Below are 19,765 nucleotides of genomic sequence, written 5' to 3' on the forward strand. Positions count from 1 at the left end.
AAAAAGTTGGGTCGGATCAGATCCGATCCGTATAAGGCGGGTCGGATCAGATCCGATCCGAGTATCTAATCCAGCGGGGCGGGGCGGGGCAGATCCGTATATGACCTGGATCAGGTTGGATCAGAGTCGGATCAGATCCGACCCGCCCCATTGACATTCCTAATTCAGTCCAAGTTACACTATAAAATGAATGGAATTATTAATTTAGGGACTTATATATAAATATAAAATAAGTACTCAACCCAAGTCACAACACCCACACAGTCTCCCAAGGAAAAGTAGCTATAACTAACCCAGTTTCCGCAAATATGACTCCTCACAACGAATAGTCAAATAACTATTTACTCGATACTTAATTTTGGTAGTGGGCACTTACTAGCCATAACCACTATTCAACCCCTACATAACCTAGCTAGCTTAAGTAATTAAACAAAAAATTAGACACTAGTATCAACGAAGTCAAATTATCATAATTGGGTTTCTTATATATCTCCATGGAAAATCCTTAATTCCTGATAATCGTTTTCTCCTTAGCCAATACTTTAAATGAAACAGTATATACTAGGATTTAGCTATGGCATTAACTAGCTACCACTAATATGATAATATTATCCCCATGCTAACCCTTGCAAGCTCTTAATCACGATATCCTAACATGAAAACGAGTTTTAGATTCTCAACCAATAATAGCGTTGGAGTCTAAACTTAAATGTAATAACAAGACCACAACATAAGTATGCTAAAATTAGATACTACCTCGTGATTATGTTGAGCACACCAAACAAATAATTACGTACGTGGCAACATCAAACACTTTCATGCACGTATATAGAGTAGTATTAACTAATAATAATAATAATAATAATTCCATCTCTAAAAGAAATACTAAATAGACTCTTAAAATTAGTGTGTCTTTTCTGTTTCATTATTTTAGTACATATTATCTATATCAATTTAACATATAATAAATTTATTAATAAATTTTAAACTAAATTAATACATCTAAAATAAATATAGATAATGTGTCATGAAACAATAGATATAATCTCTTCATTATATATTCTTTCTAATTGAGTTGTTATAAATATTAATAATTATGTGGATGTCCAAATTTTTTATTTATTACCATGAATTGTAATCAACATTCCTCTTTTCCTTAGTTTCCCTTTTTCTTAGTTTCTTAATATCTCACTCTTGTATTTGTATAAATAGGGGTTCACCCCATTGGAATAAACAACTCAGAAATTCTAATTCACTTTCTCTTTCTCTCTTCATCTTCTTCTTCTTTCTTCTCATCTACTTTATATTATTTTATATTATTTTATAACACGTTATCAGCACGAGTCTCTGCCCAAGCTTCAAGTATGAGTCTCTGCCTAAGTCCCAATGTAAGTATTTTGTTAAAGTTCTTGAATTGTTTCAAAGTCAAAATACACTAAATATATATTTAAATATATACTTATTTGACTGAAACAATTTCAAGAATCCTTTGTTTTCTTTTTTCTTTTTATCTATATATCTATATATTATATATGTATGTATATATTTTTATATATTTATTATTGATTTCATATATATATTATGTTCTTATCATTTATAATATTTACAATATATGTGTGCCTATGATATGATAGAGAAAATCTATATAAATTATACATATATCCAAAAGATTATGTATTATCGATAAAATATTGCATATATCCTAAAGATTATGCATCATCGATAAAATATTGCATATATCCTGAAGATTATGCATCATCGATAAAATATTGCATATATCCTGAAGATTATGCATCATCGATAAAAAATTGTATATATCCCGAAGATTATGCATCCTCGATAAAATATTGCATATATCCTGATGATTATGCGTCCTCAATAAAATCTTGCATATATCCTGAAGATTATGCAAACGTAATATTCATTATATAGTTGATGGATATATAATGAAAGAGATGAATACATATTTATATATATGTTCTTGTATTCTTTGAGGACAATGAAAAGTAATCTAATATCGATATAGATTTTGACAAATATTTCCTAAAGTAAATGTTTTATATTTGTAAAAAAAAAATGATTGTATTTATGTGAATACAACTAAAGAATCATTAAAAATGATTATTATTGATGCAATTTTATAGTGGTTTTTGAATATCCAAAAAGAATATTAAGAAAATTGCATTGAAATATCAAAGTATAAGAATAACAATGAGCATGACTAATGTTATTTAAATACATGAGGCATGTATTTATTGTTCATCATTTCCTGCAGAGAATGATACGAATTGAAGTCAACTACTTTTAAAGATTCCTCGTATTAGTCATGTTATTATACATTGTTATTACTGGCAATGTTAGAAATTATTGAATCTGACATATATTAAAGATTAAATTTTGCATACATCTTGGAGACTATGCAAAAATTGCATTCATATATTCTTTGAAATATCGTAAAAGAAATTGTTAAATAATTTCTTATATTTTTATGGATGAACAAGTAATAAATTTTTAAGAAATTTATAATAATGTTCTACTTGTTCAACGTCATTCCCCGAAGTAAATGTAATGATTTTAAATAATCAATGACATTATTTACTACTCAAATATTTCCAGAAAAAAGTGGAAACAACCAAAAGATGAGATACCACACACAATCAAAGTGCATGAAATCTATATATCATGTGTGGAATTGAATAATAGTGGTCGCGTACCTGTAGTACAGACACACTTATAATCAAGATAAAAGTATACTTGATTATTTAATAGAATGTGAATTGTACAAACTTATTGTACATTTAGAATATTTAAATATCATTACCTAAAGAGGATGAATAGACATAAAATTCTATTTCAAAGAATATAGATTTCACATATATTGGTAATGCCAGAAGCAAATTAATATATCACTACAAGAAACCAACTTTTTAGCAACGAAAGTTTAGCTACCAAATGTAGTTGGTAGCAGTTAATTAATATTAGTTACTAAATTTTCGTAGCAAAATAATTTTGTAGCAAGTTCTAATAAAAAAATACTATATGAGTTTCCTACCAAATATTTTAGTAGCAAATTTATATTTTTAGCTACAATTATCTTTGGTAGCTAACATTTTGAGCACTAAATAAAAATTTGCTACTAAATTTTAGTAGCAAAATGAGTTTTAATCAAAATGACACTAAATATGCTTGTTACTAAAAATTTTGGTGGCATATGAATACTTTTAGCTACTAGTATTTTTTGTAGCTAAAATTTTATATTGGCGTAAAATATAAAGTTGATGCATTTTGTGTATATTAGAATTTATTGCAATTATAAATTTATTGCTACTAAATTATATCATATTTTTACACTAGCAAATAAATATTTCTAGTTAAAGTGTTTTATGTATTATAACTAATTAATAAATGTAGAATATAATATAATATATATGTAAGAATAGTAAACATAAAAACATAATTAAATCTGTACTTGTGCTCCAAATTAAAAAAATTAATCTATATTTTCTTAAAAAACAATATGTATATAAATTATATTTTGTTGTAATATTAAAGAAAGGTAAAAAGAAATAATTAAATTTATAATAAATGAATAAGATAAACTAAATTTAAAAAATTATAAACGCCACAAAAAATTGAAAGAAAAATAATGTAATAAACAACTACATAAGTCATATAGGATATATATAATTTTGTTGAAACAAAGATACTAGATGGACCCTCTAATAAGCTTCAGTAAAAATTTCAAAGAAACCAACATAGATAAAAGCATCTTAGGGAAAAAAAAACACTTACTACCTTAAAACAAATTAATAAACTGAAAGGTTTGCATAACACAATAACAATGTTTCTTTTATTGTGATCACTCAATTAAAGCACTCCATCTTCTGTAATTTCTTCTAAAAATTGGTCAGCCCATTCCAAACGAATTTCATCAATTTCTTGTTTTGTATAAGTTTTTTTCCCATTCCACTGCAATGAGTAAGGTAAGTATTAGTTCATATAGTAGTATTTATAATAAAATAGAAAAATATTTTATCATAGTGTATATACCCCAAATATATATATATATAACTTACTTGAGTGGTTAGCCAATTGATAGGTCTAGAATTCATGCAAAATTCACGCATGTATCTCATTACATAATATCCACACTCAAAATCCGATATTTGTTGAGGACACTGCACATATTTATGAAATAAAAACACATAAATATTTTAAAATTTATAGAATAATTACTATATTGTTATATTAATGTAATTTTATTTTACAACTTACTTTTATAGATTTCCATGTAATGCCAGACTTTTTTGGCTGCCTATTAGTGGAAGCATTGTAGTAATCAAAAGTCCTAATAAACAAAAGAAATATTAAAATAATTTAAAAAATAAAAATTAAATTAGACTAAACCATAATATTATTTAACTTACATTGCCATTAGAGATTTAATTTTATTAGGCGGGGGTAATCCAATTGAGTCAAGCCAATAACATGTTTCACGCAATACATCAATAATTGCTAGCATCCAATGGTCTCTGTTGACCACCAAAGTAAGATATTATATGTAAGTCAAATATATTGATAACATAAATAGTTAACTAAATAATTCTTACCCAGTATTAACAGAAAGCAACCAAAATTGTCCCGCTTCTGTTCCTTCCATGCGATCTGCCATTGTCATTGCATTTTGTGCTTGACATGAATCCAAAGCTAAAATTGGATGAAAGAAACGAAAATATTGTGCTCGATTTGCCTTCACCAACTTTTCATGTAAGATCCTAAATATTACAATTAGATTAATAAGGAAAAAAATATTATTTAGTGCATTAAGTGTAATTTAAAGATAAATTTTTTACCTAATGTAAAATACTATGCAAGCAGCTCCAATCCGTTTCATAGTGCCTAGATGAATTACATCAATAGGTGAAATATGTAAACATTCATCATTATCCAAAATTTCTGGGTCCATGACCATGGAAAAAGTGTGTGAAGCTTTTATAAATCGAACAGCTAATAATGCAACTTTTACACCCTTTGGAGTGTCCTTAGGAATCTCAAATTTAATTGGAGAATCTCGCACTTCTTCTAAATTTGAGGACGATTTAGTGGGTTTTTGTGAAGATGAGGGTTGATCTTTTTCTTTACTTGGCTCCAGTTGCGTGAAAAAACTATTTTGTTTATCCTGAATCAAAAAAAAAAATTGTTATAATTTATTTTAAATACATGAAAAAAAAAATATGTGAGAGTAAATTTATGTTCTAATAAAACCATTGATGGAATTCTGATTGGTGACTCTGATGATCGTTCCTCTAATAATCTGCCTTGTTGTGATTCATAGAATATTTTCATATTCTCTTGAACGATTCTTGCAACATTATTATCTTGGTCCTTCCTTAGATCTTCAATGATTTTCTCTAATTTGTCCAAACGTTCTTCTTCAATCTCTTTATGTTTGGATGATAATTCCACTGAGATCTTTTTTCCAGGTGTAGGACCTAAACCTCGTAACCAACCGTATTTTCCTTCACCTAACACCTGCCTATATATAGCAGCCTCATCAACTACTAGTAGCAAGCCATCTTCAAATTGAATAAGTTTATCTCGTCGCAACTCAACCATTTCATTCTACAATAACAATAAAATAATGAATTATTACTTTTACAAAAACGATTAAATAAAATTACTAACTTTTAAAGTTAACATACATATTTTTCCTTGGCTATTTCGTTGATCCATCCATTCTCAATCGTATAATGAGTTTTTCGAAACATTTCGATCTCTCCACACTTCATAGTTTGTTGTTGTACTTCATCACCTATGCTTTGTTTTGATTTCTGTAATACATTTAAATAATAAATAAAATTAAAATATAATAATATTTTAATGCTATTATACGAAAAAAAAATACTACCTCTTCATGTAAGTATTGAATAAAGGATTTTGTTCCACCAGAATGCATAAAAGAAACTTTTGCTCTATTTTTAGAACACACGGTGACTTTTTCTACATAACATATTTCATGTCAGTATTAAGAATTTAAAAGTATTAAATGTGTACAAATTGAAGAAATATTATGATACCTTCCATTCTTCATTAGAAAAACAGTTTTTACACATCCATTCCCAGTCTTCGTCTGTTAGCACCAACTTTTTAGGTCGATTTTCTAATGGATTTTTACCTTCCTCGATAAGAGATTTGTATTTACTGTGGCATTTGTTACGGTAGCCCCTATATCTCTCTTGACAATAGTGATTGCAAATAGTTTCGAGGTATGGATCTTTTTTAAAATCTATGTCAAAGATGTCCTAAAAAAAAGATAATTATTAAATGAATTATAAAATTATAGCTTTATGTACATAAAAATTGTACTATAAATATGTATACCATGATGCGAGCATATACTGCTTTCTTATCTTCTGGAGGAATTTTGGCCCAACCACTATACTGAAGTGGAGCATGATGACGTACTTTTACACCAACAGTGTTTCCAAATATAGTTGCATTTGGCCCATACACTCTAAGTTCACCTTTCCTATAAGAAATTATTTTCTTACTTGTATCATTTTTTGATGAACGTCTAACTCCATCCCCACGAGTAGGGCCACGGGTGTTCTTCTTTGATTCTGTCCATAATTACAATATAATTTGTGATATAACTATATTTATGTATATATTATCTTAATTAAGTCATGCATGTATGAACGGTTGTACCTAACAATTCTTGAATTTCATCATCAGATGGTGTTGTTGAATCTTCATTTGGAGAACAAGGCACAGGAGGTGGAGATTTTGTAGATGTTGAATCATTATTATGTGTCTTCTTTGGACCAAATGACCTTGTACGACTTAATGGTAGATCACGTGACTTCTTATTTGACATGACTGTAAAGCTGAAAAATACCAAATTAATTAGTATTGCATGTAACAAATTTTTATATTGAAAAATTAAAAAAACAAAAAATTGACGCACTTTATACCTAATTAGTTTTATCACTCAATATTATATCTTCAGAATCATCAAGTTACGGTTCTTCTTCTGTATCATCATTGTGATTTATTGGAATATCACTAAATACTCCATCATCACATTCTATATCTTCGATATCATCCCGAATAAGATTGATATTACTTATTGTTGAATCAAAATTTAAATCAATATTATTCGAAAATTCTTCTTGATATGCTTCAGAACCGATGATAGTGGGATCTTCATCATCATCTTCACCATGATCTGGCTTTGGTGGTATATCCCAAATGTGGCGATGATTCACTTTCTGCACTACTTTCCAATCTTTATTTTTTTTAATATCATCTAAATAAAAGACTGAACATACTTGATTAGCAAGAACAAATGGTTCATCTTCAAACCATTTTGAGCTAATGTTTATACTAGTAAAATGATACTCAGTATACATTTTATTCCCATTGGTATTGTACCAAGAACATTTGAACAATACAACTGTATTCCAATAGAGGTAGTGTACTTCCCAAATTTCATCAATGACGCCGTAAAAATTACACATTTTTCCTTCATATTCTGCTTCAACCAAAACACCATGATTTTGAGTTGTACGTTTTTCATCTCGACTTTTTGTATGATATCGAACTCCATTAACCATACAACCATCATATGAACAAACCAACAAATCAGGTTGCACTGCAATTGCATACAAATCTTCTACTGCTTGACCAGAAGTTGTTTCGTTCATTTTTTTTATCTGTGAATATTTCAAATTTCATATTGTCATTTTATGATGCAAACACAAATTTATGTTATAAGATATTTTAATTTATATTTTATACTTACTTTATTTTCAAACCATCTTGAAAATTCATTTTTTTGTACTTGGTCAATGTCGGAAAATCCTTGAGATTGTAAGAATAATCTATGTTCTCTGTTTTCATAACAAGTACTATGAAATATTAATTTTATGCTAAAACATAAATATTATAATATTTGGGAAGGAAAAACAAATTAACTTACGTTAAGTATGTGTCTAACTCAGGACAATTATTCAAAATGTACCATTGAACTTGGTTTCGTTCCTCTTGAGTTAGTGTGAAAGATGATTGTTTGCCAAATGGTCTTGTAGGCATGTTGAATATAGACAAGGTAGATTCTTTTCTGACGCCAAGGTTTTCAGAATTACGATCAGGGCGATTAAATCGTGTCTCTATTCCACGAAGATACATGGAACAAAAATTTAATGCCTCGGTAATAATGTATCCTTGAGCAATACAACCTTCAGGTCGAGCTTTGTTCTTTACATATTTCTTTAAATGACCTAATTCCCTGAAATTTATTATGTTTTCAATGTATAATTTTAAAATATTGTACTCAACAGTTATCGAATAATACAAATTTAACTAAAATACACTTTATGATACCTTTCGATTGAATACATCCATCGCATTTGTACTGGACCTCCCAACTTAGCTTCTAATGGCAAATGCACCGCAAGATGAATCATCACATCGAAGAAAGCAGGAGGAAAAATACTTTCCAATTTACATAAGGTAAGTACAATGCCCTCTTCCAATTCATCTAAGTCTTTCACATTTAATGTCCTCGCACATAGTTTTCTAAAGAACAATGATAACTCAGCAATTGCATCCATCACCTTTTTATTCAAATATGGCCTTAAACCAATAGGTAACAACCTTTGCAGTAAGATATGACAATCATGGCTTTTCAACCCAAATAATTTTCCATCTTTCATGTTAACATTTCGAGAAATATTTCCTGCATATCCATCAGGAAATTTTACAGATTTTATGAACGTACAAAATTCTTGTCGTTCCTTTGCCGATAGTGTATAACATGCTACTGGTTTCAACCATTTATTCCCTTTCTTTTTCATGTGTAGCTGCTTCCGAATATTTAAGTCTTGTAAATCAAGTCTTGCCTTTTCAGTATCCTTAGACTTCCCATCGATACTAAATATTGTACCGACCACACTCTCACATATATTTTTTTCAATATGCATCACATCCAAATTATGTCTTAGTTTTAACTTAGGCCAGTATTCTAACTCCCACAAAATACTTTTTCGCCTCCAGTTTGTTTTGTTTTCATAAGATGCATCCTTCATTTGTTGCTTATCTTCCTTAATGATCTTATCATTTTTCCCTGGCCTACATTTCCATAAACCTTTTACTTTGTCCAAGATTTCATCTCCTGTTAAAATTCTTGGAGCCGAACGTCTTTCAATTGTGCCATCGTACTCTTTATCCTTGCGCCATTGGTGGTTCAGACTCAAATATCGACGATGACCCATGAAACATGTTTTTCCTCTTACTCGAAATGAAGATGTGTCTTCCTCACAAACAGGACAAGCCTTATACCCTTGAGTGCTATACCCAGACACAGTACCATATGCTGGAAAATCATTAATCGTCCATAATACTGCAGCACGCATTGTAAAATATTCTTGGTCAACAATATCAAAAGTACGCACCCCATTTTCCCATAATTCCTTGAGCTCATCAATTAGAGGTCGTAAAAAGACATCTATGTCTTTGCCTGGAGCACTGAGTCCTGGAATTAGTAATGCCATCATTACGAATTCTCGTTTCATACATTTCCATGGAGGCATGTTATATGGCATTAGCAACACTGGCCACATACTATGTGCGTTTGATAAATCACCGAATGGATTGAATCCATCTGTTGCAAATCCCAACCTAACATTTCTAGTTTCTTTTGCAAAATTAGGATATTGTCGATCGAAATCCTTCCAGACTTCTGCATCAGCTGGGTGTCTAAGTTCACCATCAGTATCAACACGTTCTTCCTTATGCCACCTCATATCAGTTGATGTATGGCGAGACATAAAAAGTCGTTGTAGACGTGGAGTTATGGGAAAATATTGCATCTTTTTGTATGGGATCTTCTTGCCTTTAGTTCCTTGAAATTTGTATCGTTCATGATCACATACAGGACATCTTTCAGCATTTTCATTCTCTTTCCAAAATAAAGCACAATTGTCCTTACATACATGAATGGTTTCATATCTTAAACCAAGATCACGCAACATCTTCTTAGCCTCGTAATATGACCGTGGAATCTTATTGTCTTTGGGAAATGCTTTCCAAAGTAAGTCCAACAACAGATCAAATGATTTGTTACTCCAATCACACATCACTTTAATGTGCATTAGATTAACAATAAATGTTAAGCTCGAGAATACGTGCATCCGGGTACAACTCCTTTTCGGCTTGACAAATAAGTTAGGTAATGAATTCCTTGCATTGTTGTCGCCATTTGAATCTCCAAGGTTCACAAACTCACTATTTCTATGAGATTGATTAGCCAAATCCTCTAATGCTGGTATCATATCGTCATCATCTTCATCATCACTATCATATAATGTGTTGTCTTCCTCAACGATTGATTCTGCATTCTCTTCATCCTCGTGTATTTCTGTGATATCTTCCCCGTGGAACTCCCATAAAACATATTTTGTATAAAATCCTCTTACAAATATATGGCGCTCAATCGTCTCCAAGTCATAATAGTATAAGTTCATACATGAAACACATGGACATCGAATCTTATTTTCATCATTCAAGTGAAAGGATGATAATTTGAGAAAATTTTTAAGTCCATTGAAAAACTCCTCCGATAATCTATCCTTTTGGAAAATCCAGTTCTTATCTATCATTTTTTATTGTATCTTCCGATAAACACGATGAATTATACTACAAGAAAAAATATTTAATATTAATAATTTTGATAAATACTATATTGTATTTGAAAAAATATATGAAATAATATAATAATAAATAATATGATTTTTTTGTTTGGGTTGCTCTGGTAGTTTATATGTGAATTTTTGTTACGATTTAGGTTGTTCAATTACTATGAGGGTTTCTATGTGAAATTATGTGAAGATACAAAAAAAATTATTTTCAAGTGTAAAAGTAAAAAAATCCTATCAAATATTCTTTAGTTATTAATAATTATAGGTGCCGTTTGGTAACACTTTTTTAATCACTTTTCTGTTTTTAAAATTAGAAAAGTCAAAATATTTTTCAAAAACATATTCTATAAAACTGTTTTTACTTTTCAATATTTTTAATTGAAAATTAAAATTTTAAAAACAAAAAAGTCACTTTTACTATTTTTTTAAACAATTTTTTTAATCAATGTTTTAAACTCCGACTCAGACCCAAACTCGGCCCTAGCCCTGGTACCGAACCTAGCACCCGATCCAGACCCGGACCCAGACCCGACTTAAATAAAATCAAAAAACAAAATAAAAATAAATTTTACAGAACACACTTTTGTTTTCAGCTTTTAAAATTAAAAAACAAAAGTGGTTATAGAAAACATTTTTGTTTTTCAGAAACAAAATTTTAAAAACAAAAATTCTACCTCATTTTTGTAATTTAAAAATTAAAAAACATAATTGTTACCAAACGGCACCATAGTGTATAAATTTTTGGGGTTTTTTCAATAATATACTTAACATTGATTTTATTTGCAAAAATACCTTTAACAAATTTATTTGCACAAATACCGATGTGCCACATCAGCATAAATGCCAAAATTTAAAATTATTACCGAAAATTAAAAAAACTTAAAAATTCTCGCTTCCAGAAATTTCAGTGTTTTGCAAGTAAAAAAAATAGTAATCTTTTGGTTGCTTTTGATGTAAATAATATATCAATTAGTTACTTTTCATTAAAAAAAATATATTTCAAAATAATTTTTCTCATACACATTTAGTTGCTTATTTTGATCAAATAACTTTAAAACTACGATTTTTTTTTTAAAAAAAAATTAGGCTATATTATTTAAAATACTTTGAGGTTACCTTTTTTTTTTAGCAATTTTAAATCATATTTTAAGTTGTTAGAAACACATATTTTTTCCTATATAAAAAAAGATGAACAAGATAAAAGTAACATTTCCCTTTCTTTTATAAATTATTAATAACTAAATATTATATTTGGATAAAATAAGTATACTATCTAATTTTATGGGTTACTACAATAAATATTATAATAGTTTATATTTAAGAGTTTGCTAGAATCTAAATAAATTTACTTTAAATAAGTAACAACAACACATCCTATCTAACAGAGAAGATATCATGTTTAAAAATTTAGTTTCTTATAAATTATTTTAGAAATTAGTTGATATTTAAAAATTCGATTTTCTAGTAAAGAAACTAAAAGGTTACTTTTGATTTTAATTATTTTTTCCGACATCAGTAATAAAATATATACTTCCCATATGTTAAAACGATCTCCTTGAAAAGTAGATCGTGGTGATATAATTTTTGAGCTCAAATAATTATCGGTGTAACCAAAAAAATTGTTTAAACTTTTCTTAAAAAAGACAAAAAAAAAAAGAGTTATTTTTTAATATTAAAGAAAATTATGAATATATTATGTATATATATATTTTTTAATTAAGCCTACTAATTCCTCTCACGTAGCTACTATGAAAGTGGCCAATAAAATGATATGGAATGCTTACCGGAGAGAGAAAACAATTTAGAAAAAGAAAAAGTTTAAGAGAAATAAAATGATATGAAATAAAACTTATCCTAATTTGAATGTATACCGCTTAGCAATTTAAGAGAATTAATATTGGGTATATCCTTAAATTAAATAAGTCATCATATATCTATAAATAAAATATAATTAACGTCTCCTGCTGTAATTAATCCTAAATTTTATTGGCACAACTAAAGTGACGATCTAATATTTCTTATTTATTGTTGAAGTGTATAAATAAATTCATATTTATATTTATAATTGATAATTTATGGTTTATATATAGTTTCAACTCAAAAATAAGTGCTACACAACTAAGTATAAAGAATATAATACTAATTTTTGTTTCAAATATATATACTTAATTGCTACTATTTTTGAAAATTAAAAGTTATGATACTCTAATTTTTTTAGTAATTAATTACATTTGTCATTTAAAAATAAAACATATTATATTTTTTAAAAATAATGTCACTCAATTTATTTTTTGTTAAAAAAATATTTTTTAAAATAGATTACATTTAATTAGTTTTGGTAGACTAATAATAATAATAATAATAATAATAATAATAATAATAAAAAAGAGTATATACAGCTAGCTGCAAATATACGCAATATCAAAGAGCAGCTGTATCAACCCTAAACTGCTCTTTCCCTTTGTTCGACTTCGCCGAAGAACGGCAGCTCTCAGTCTAAAATCGATCTCAGTATCAACCCTAAAATCGATCTCAGTCTCTCCCTCTCGTTCTGCTCTGTTCGATCCCTCTCGTTCTGCTCTGTTCGACTTCGGCGAAGAACGGCACCTCAGGCAGTACGTTCTGCTCTGTTCGACTTCGGCGAAGAACGGCAGCACGAAATATGGAGAGTTCAAGAGATTTGGCGGTGGGGACAGTGGCTGTGGGCCCTACTTGTCAGATTCATGAAACCTTACATTGAACCCATTCACATCAAGAAATATGCTGGAAAACGAGTTGGTATTGATGCATATTCATGGCTTCACAAAGGAGGTATTTTTTTTTTTTATGTATTTTCTTGTTATTTTATTATAATTTCCTTTCTGGGTTTGTGTTAGAAGATCGAAATAATTCAAAATACATAAGAAAGATATTAATTTTATTATAAGTATTAGTAAAAAAGTTATAATATAAATAGATCAGTTTCAAAACAGAAAAACGAGTGAAGAATAGAATGAATTTCGTGGATTGGACTACTCTCTTCATTTCACACTAGCTACAAGCTTTTTAACTAATTATAATTATTTTGGACTATATCAAATTTGATTGAAAGAGTAGATATATGAACTAGGCTTGAGTCCATATTTATTTGTAAAATGACGCTAATATATCGATCATATTAGTCAAACTTGGTCAAATAATATTGGCAAACAAATCTTCAAAAAGTTATATAAGAATTTATATTTTTTTTTTTGGGTTTTTTTTTTTTTTTGGCAGCATATTCTTGTAGTATGGAGCTGTGTTTAAACTCAGATGGTGAGAAGAAATTGAGATACATTGATTACTTTATGCATAGAATCAATTTACTTCGACATCATAAGATAACTCCAGTGGTTGTTTTTGATGGTGGTAATGTACCTTGTAAATCTACAACTGAGCAAGACCGCCATAGGTATGTTGTTGTCAATATAAACCACTTCAGTGATTTTGATTGTGTTTATGTTTATGTGATTTTGATTGTTGTGTATTTGAATGGTTTAGGAGAAGAATAAGTAATCGCGAAATAGCAATGGCAAAGCTTAAAGAAGGCAATGTTAGTGCAGCTACTGAGTTCTTTCAGGTAATTTGGCTTAATTTCCCCATTTTTGTGGAACTTGCAATTGTTGTGTTTAGATGGCTTTTGAATAATGTTTTTATTGGATGTAGTGTGTCCTTAGTCTTTCAAGTTAGCTGGTGAGTACTTTGGTTTTGATTTACATTATGCACACTATGTTAGACTGTGGTCTTTTGCACAAAAAATGTTTGAAAATATTGAATCATTTATAAAGAAATGTCTTTAATTAAGTAGGCTCTTAGTTGGATTAAGGATCAGTCTTGGCCAAAGGTGGAGTTTGAATCTAACTGCCTGGTAGTCATTGAGGATTGTCGCAAGATACTTTGTTCTCTAAACAATGTTTCTTTGTTTTTTCATTAAATGATATGTTAATATGGTGATAATTGGTTTGCTATAGCGTCATGTTCTTTTCTAGATTGAGTTTTCAATAAGAGTTTTCAATAATTAATCCATGTCAATTCTATATTTCCTAGTTGATTTCAATGCATATTGTTTTAGTGAAATAGTATAGAAATTTATTCAAACCTGTTTGTGTGTACCCACTCCTTGTATCCTTTTTGAAATTCTTTGAAACACCTCACCAATTGAAACACCTGAAGGGATTTTTTAATTAACAATCTAATCAATGCAAGATTATAATGTCAATCATGATATATATCAAATATCATTTAGCTCATACCTTTATACAACTATGGCACTTAATTGCTCTTTAGATTTGTTGAGGCTGTTGAGGCAAATTAAGGTTTTTGAGAGAAAAAAAAAATCGTTAACAGTGAATGTGAATAGAGTAAAGAAAAAAAAATGACGATAAAAATTAATGTATGGTATATATATACATACACGTATTTATTTAAAAACCGAATTCAAATTTTAATTTTTGAAATTTTTGTTATTTTTTAACCTTGTTTTGTGGGATACTTATCTTTTTTTGAAATTTAAATTTAAATTACTCTGTCCAGATTGTTTGTTTATAATTAATGTTTTTATCTTATTTTAAATCTTATAATAAATGTTTGCTAGGATATACGTCTTTTTTTCCTTTATTTTTGGATAAATTAAATTTAATATTCTTAAGTTGTTTGTTAATTTTATAACTAAAATGTTCTACATTTGTGGTTTAATTATTTATAGGTATAATTTTTAATTTAAAAATACATTAATTAAACTGAAAAATTAATTTTTGATCAAAAATTAAACTGAATTTTTGATTTAATTTTTGTCACCTACTGCTGCTATGATGACGTTTCTGCTGTGAAAAAGGTTGGATGTTGCTCTGCATAGTTTGTGGAATAAAAAGTCCTAGTGTAATATTTTCTTGTTATTAAATGGAAGTAATTATAAAAATTAGTTAAATACTAAATGTAAAAGATGATTGCTCTTGTTGTTTCTAGTCTAGTCTCTCATTATCAGCTGCCTTTTACTTTGTTTATTTCACAACTGAAGCAGCACAGGTGGCCTTATGTAATTCAGCTTCTCTCTCTCCCTCTCTCATTTCTGTGCTGTTTTTTCTTTGGCTTTCTTGGCCTGAATTTCTACTTCAAACATTGGATGGTAGGGGTTTATCTCTGATCCATGTCTCTGTTACATGCTTGTGCTTTTCTCTGTCTTAATTCTTCAGATGGATTCTCTTTGATATTTTCTTGGTAAATTTCTTGGCAACTTTCCGAGGTTTAAGGATGGCCAACTTGTTTTCCTGCACTTTCCACTGCTTAATTCTACATGTGCATCTTCTTTTCTCGGTTGTTTTTCCTCTGCTATATTTACTGTTCCTTGCTTTGACGGGGTTTTGGGATAACTCTCAATTTATGCTGTTTTTGTCTATATATGTATGTATGTGTGGTATAATTTTTCAGTCCAATGTTTAATTCGGGTAAATATAGCAGTTAGATTGAGTGCGAGGGATGAGAAACTCTTGCTGTTGGACTAGGTTAATGTTTGATCAGATGTGGAGTGCATACAATATTGTTCATTTTCTTGGAATGACTGGAACAGCAGGTTAATAAATGGTCTTAAACTTATTTGTCCTAATGATTTCTGGATAAGTTAACACAATTTAGTTTAGTTTTGATTACTTTACTTGTGCATAGATTCTTCTCTAAATTTCTTTGGAAATTTTTCCAGCTTTCGATTCTGGGTAATTTCAGCAAGCAGGACCTTTTTCCCAGCAAATGTTTGTTGCCCCTACTCAATTATGGAATAAACAAGTACATTCTGTGATCTTGTTTGTGCTACATTTTTGGTGATGTTTGTGCAAATTGTCATAACGTAGATTAGAGACTTATCCATTGTCAAATTTTATTTATTTATGTTTTAAAGTCATAGCATAGTTGTTGTATCTATCCATGGAACTGAAGTGTTCCCTGTGTCTCTGTCTGTATGTATATTGTTGGCTTTATGAGAAGACTCCTTTTAAAAGTTGTTTGCTGAATTTTTTTTACTGTTAAATATTCTCCTGTACCAGTTTAAAACAAATTTAAAAAGCATATATATATAGCTTAATATACTGTTCCTACTAGTGATTGGGCATGGATTGTGTTATTTATTAATGTAAATAATTTCGATATATAATTGTCAGCATGAGCTATATCGTTCTTGCTTCGATCTCGTCCATCTTCTTCTAATCCAATGATGAAGCTAGCAAACAAAATGTAACCATATATATATGGTCGACATAATACGTACGTACACATACGTATATATATACTTGATCATCATCAAATATATGCATATATATATATATACTTAATCGATCAATGTATATTGAATTTGTCACAATTGATCAGGAAAACACCCAAGAAAATGGCGGTTCTGAGTTTCTTGCCTATAATTTTGAGGGACCAAAGGAGGCAAATCATCAGAGCCCACAAAGGATATTATTGGATGATCAGTACTGAGATGGGATGAAAGAAAACTGTCCATGTTTTTCCAGTCAATACATTGACTAGTAGTACTGGTACTGCTACTCCTTATTTCGTTACTACTATTTTCATAGTTTTCATGATGATGATGATGATGATCGTTGTTGAGAATAGTATTAGTAGCAGTACAACTTGTGTTTTGTTAAAAGTTGTTTGCTGAATTTTTTTTACTGTTAAATATTCTCCTGTACCAGTTTATCTTGTACATTTTCTGTCTGTTTTTAACTCAAATATCCTAACTGAAACTTGTATATTGATATTTGCAGTTGAAAATTTTCAGATTTTGATTTGTAGCTCACTTTTCTGATGAGTGGCAGTAGCAGCTGATCAGTTGGCTAGGTTGGAAGATATTATAGATGCAAAGAAGATAGATACACTTTACAAAGATTTTGAACATAAACATGACTAATAATTTTTGTTCTCCCCTCGAAGATCAGAGAGGAAAACATGAATTTCTGATTGAGGTGATTATTTGTAACTTCAATTTTTTTTTTCTTTGGTCTTGGAGTTTCATTTTCTTATGTTTCTTCCGTTTTTTTTTTTTTTCATGACTCTTGAAATGTTCCTTTCATTGGATCTGAAAGTTATAAACTGGCACATTTTTCATTCTCTTCTCAGTCCAGATATATAGTTTTTTCTTATTTCTTGAAGCTCATATTAAAATAGAACATAATGCTTTATATATATTCTTCAGAGATTATTTTTTCTGGCATTTGTCTTTGTATTATTACAGATGACTGGTCACTTGGCTACACTTCAATTTCTGGAGGGGAAGACTTTTGCATTGGGGGTCATAGCTTGAATGTCGTTTTTTCTCCGAATGGAACTCTGCTACAATTGTGAGTATTGGCCCGCCAAAGGAAGAGAAGAGAGATGGAAAGAAGGATATGTCCAGTGAAAATGCATGGGTTAGAATGCTCCTCAACTCATTGTCAAGTCAGCAAAGTTGTAAGGTAACTCAGCTAATCTATCACATATAAAGAGTCTCAATTTAATGCCACTGTGTTGATCATAGATCAGCTTTCATTGTAGAGTTAAAATCAGGGAAAAGACTTTGAAATTCAACCCTTGTTTTTCATGTCCTCTAGTTAAACCAAGACCCTTTATGTAGACTGTTAATTGAGTAATTTCTTTTCATGTTGTTGTTGGTTTAGGTGTTCACCTTCAGAACCCAATGTCACTTATTGCAGTAGAATACCTTGATCTGGTCAATTACACACGAAGAGTGTTGTGGGAGTCTACACTAATGGCATCACAAGAGGGCTCAATCTATTGTATAGCAAATAAAATGTTTGGTGAAGTACTAACAGAATTGGTCGGATATAAGCCATCCAAGATTTATTTGATTTTTTTAGATTTGTCTATGTTATATATTTTAAATTATGTTAGATTATGTTAGAGATTTTGTATTATCAACAATTTACTAATTGTATGTATATATAAGTTATTAATTCTATTAAAGTGAGTTTAGATATTTTAATAATAATTTTTTTAATAATTCTACAAATATATAATTAGAAATTTGCATTACTAGAATAATTAAAATTAAATATTAAATATAAATTTGGTTGAAAAATCACATACAATTCAATTTAAATTTATTTTGCAACAAAATTTCAGTAGCAGAATTATTATATTTTTAAGTACTAAAATTGTATTTGTTACTAATTTAAAGGTGATTTGCTACCAAAATGTAGTAGCAAAAAAGTTTTAGTAGTCTTTCAAAGTAATTATTTTGCTACTAGATTAGATATTTTTTGCTACAAAAATATTAGTAGCAAATTTGCTACAAATTGTCTCGGTAGCAAAAAACTTTCAGCTACGGAGTATTAGCTACGAAGTAGCCACCAAAAAAAGTTAGTAGCAAAAAGTTTAATAGCTACCAAATAGGCATTATTTGCTACCAAATTTTTTGTAGCTGAATATCCTTTTTTTTGTAGTGTATACATATTTTATTATTTCTTGAAATCAATAGTTTCAAACTATTGTTGGTACAGGATATGTATATATATAGTTACTATATAATTCAATTTGCACATTCCCAAAAGTGGATATATAATTTACTAATATTTGTTAGTAATCCAATATAATCAAAGTGATAAAGAATCACAAAATGATTATTTGAAAAACTTCCTGAAGAAGTCTTACATACAATTGCTACTTGGAGTAGTAAAATATATTTGTATATGTACCTAGATGTATAACTTTTATCTAGTTATGAAAGTAATAAGAAATAACTTATTATATGTACTGGTTGTACATTGAAATATATAATATATCAAGTCATGATAATTAGACTGATGAATAGTCTATTAATAAATTAGACGACTTGTTAAAAAGATACCAAGAAAAATGAATGATATATTATGGTTATATCTATTTGACCATTACAATAACATGATGAAGTTGTCATGTATATTTTAAATTATACACATCATTGAATTGATGATAGTGATTCCTGAAGAAATATAAAGATTGATAAACATAATAGTGACTCCTGAAGAGTTTATATGTTTTGGAGAATAATATAATTTTATTATTCGTGTATATAAAAA

At 29.0% G+C, this 19,765-nt stretch overlaps 3 protein-coding genes across 18 annotated transcripts; 1 reads left to right on the forward strand and 2 right to left on the reverse strand.

Annotated features, from left to right (window-relative positions):
* Positions 1-3,347: 3,347 nt before the first annotated feature.
* Positions 3,348-4,907, reverse strand: LOC133038540 (uncharacterized). The gene is made up of 6 exons (XM_061116705.1): positions 4,854-4,907; positions 4,611-4,775; positions 4,428-4,532; positions 4,276-4,348; positions 4,077-4,178; positions 3,348-3,969 (listed from the first exon to the last, which is right to left on the reverse strand). The coding sequence occupies exons 1-6, from the start codon at positions 4,892-4,894 to the stop codon at positions 3,868-3,870; spliced, it is 588 nt and encodes a 195-aa protein (XP_060972688.1). The 5' UTR covers positions 4,895-4,907; the 3' UTR covers positions 3,348-3,867.
* Position 4,908: 1 nt separating this feature from the next.
* LOC133038130 (uncharacterized) lies at positions 4,909-5,971 on the reverse strand. The gene is made up of 3 exons (XM_061116187.1): positions 5,266-5,971; positions 5,006-5,179; positions 4,909-4,956 (listed from the first exon to the last, which is right to left on the reverse strand). The coding sequence occupies exons 1-3, from the start codon at positions 5,614-5,616 to the stop codon at positions 4,909-4,911; spliced, it is 573 nt and encodes a 190-aa protein (XP_060972170.1). The 5' UTR covers positions 5,617-5,971.
* A 7,126-nt stretch (positions 5,972-13,097) lies between these two features.
* Positions 13,098-18,693, forward strand: LOC115716866 (exonuclease 1-like). 16 transcript variants are annotated; one of them, XM_061115348.1, is made up of 8 exons: positions 13,098-13,511; positions 13,956-14,130; positions 14,220-14,298; positions 16,414-16,496; positions 17,076-17,245; positions 17,528-17,674; positions 17,944-18,163; positions 18,365-18,693. In XM_061115348.1, exons 1-5 carry the CDS (start codon positions 13,424-13,426, stop codon positions 17,194-17,196), a joined length of 546 nt encoding a protein of 181 aa, XP_060971331.1. In that variant the 5' UTR covers positions 13,098-13,423; the 3' UTR covers positions 17,197-17,245; positions 17,528-17,674; positions 17,944-18,163; positions 18,365-18,693. The 16 variants fall into 16 exon arrangements, with proteins under 16 accessions (XP_060971331.1, XP_060971338.1, XP_060971337.1 ...); XM_061115355.1 differs by lacking the exon at positions 17,076-17,245 and having other exon boundaries at positions 13,099-13,511; positions 17,477-17,674; XM_061115354.1 differs by lacking the exon at positions 17,076-17,245 and having other exon boundaries at positions 13,099-13,511.
* Positions 18,694-19,765: the final 1,072 nt, after the last annotated feature.

This window comes from Cannabis sativa, chromosome 5 (genome assembly GCF_029168945.1).
Source record: "Cannabis sativa cultivar Pink pepper isolate KNU-18-1 chromosome 5, ASM2916894v1, whole genome shotgun sequence".
Classification (NCBI taxonomy): domain Eukaryota; kingdom Viridiplantae; phylum Streptophyta; class Magnoliopsida; order Rosales; family Cannabaceae; genus Cannabis; species Cannabis sativa.

What these genes read in the sequence shown, in the direction of transcription:
- LOC133038540 (XM_061116705.1), bottom strand. Translation starts at nt 4,894, where the DNA reads ATGAAACGGATTGGAGCTGCTTGCATAGTATTTTACATTAG. An exon ending in ATTAAATCTCTAATGGCAAT is followed by an intron (nt 4,349 to 4,427) that starts GTAAGTTAAATA and finishes TTTGTTTATTAG; the next exon opens with GACTTTTGATTACTACAATG. An exon ending in TTACATGGAAATCTATAAAA is followed by an intron (nt 4,179 to 4,275) that starts GTAAGTTGTAAA and finishes AAATATGTGCAG; the next exon opens with TGTCCTCAACAAATATCGGA.
- LOC133038130 (XM_061116187.1), bottom strand. Translation starts at nt 5,616, where the DNA reads ATGGTTGAGTTGCGACGAGATAAACTTATTCAATTTGAAGATGGCTTG. An exon ending in CAATCAGAATTCCATCAATG is followed by an intron (nt 5,180 to 5,265) that starts GTTTTATTAGAA and finishes TTTTTGATTCAG; the next exon opens with GATAAACAAAATAGTTTTTT. An exon ending in TAAAAGTTGCATTATTAGCT is followed by an intron (nt 4,957 to 5,005) that starts GTTCGATTTATA and finishes TCATGGACCCAG; the next exon opens with AAATTTTGGATAATGATGAA.
- LOC115716866 (XM_061115348.1), top strand. Translation starts at nt 13,424, where the DNA reads ATGAAACCTTACATTGAACCCATTCACATCAAGAAATATGCTGGAAAA. An exon ending in TTCATGGCTTCACAAAGGAG is followed by an intron (nt 13,512 to 13,955) that starts GTATTTTTTTTT and finishes TTTTTTTGGCAG; the next exon opens with CATATTCTTGTAGTATGGAG. An exon ending in ACTGAGCAAGACCGCCATAG is followed by an intron (nt 14,131 to 14,219) that starts GTATGTTGTTGT and finishes TGAATGGTTTAG; the next exon opens with GAGAAGAATAAGTAATCGCG.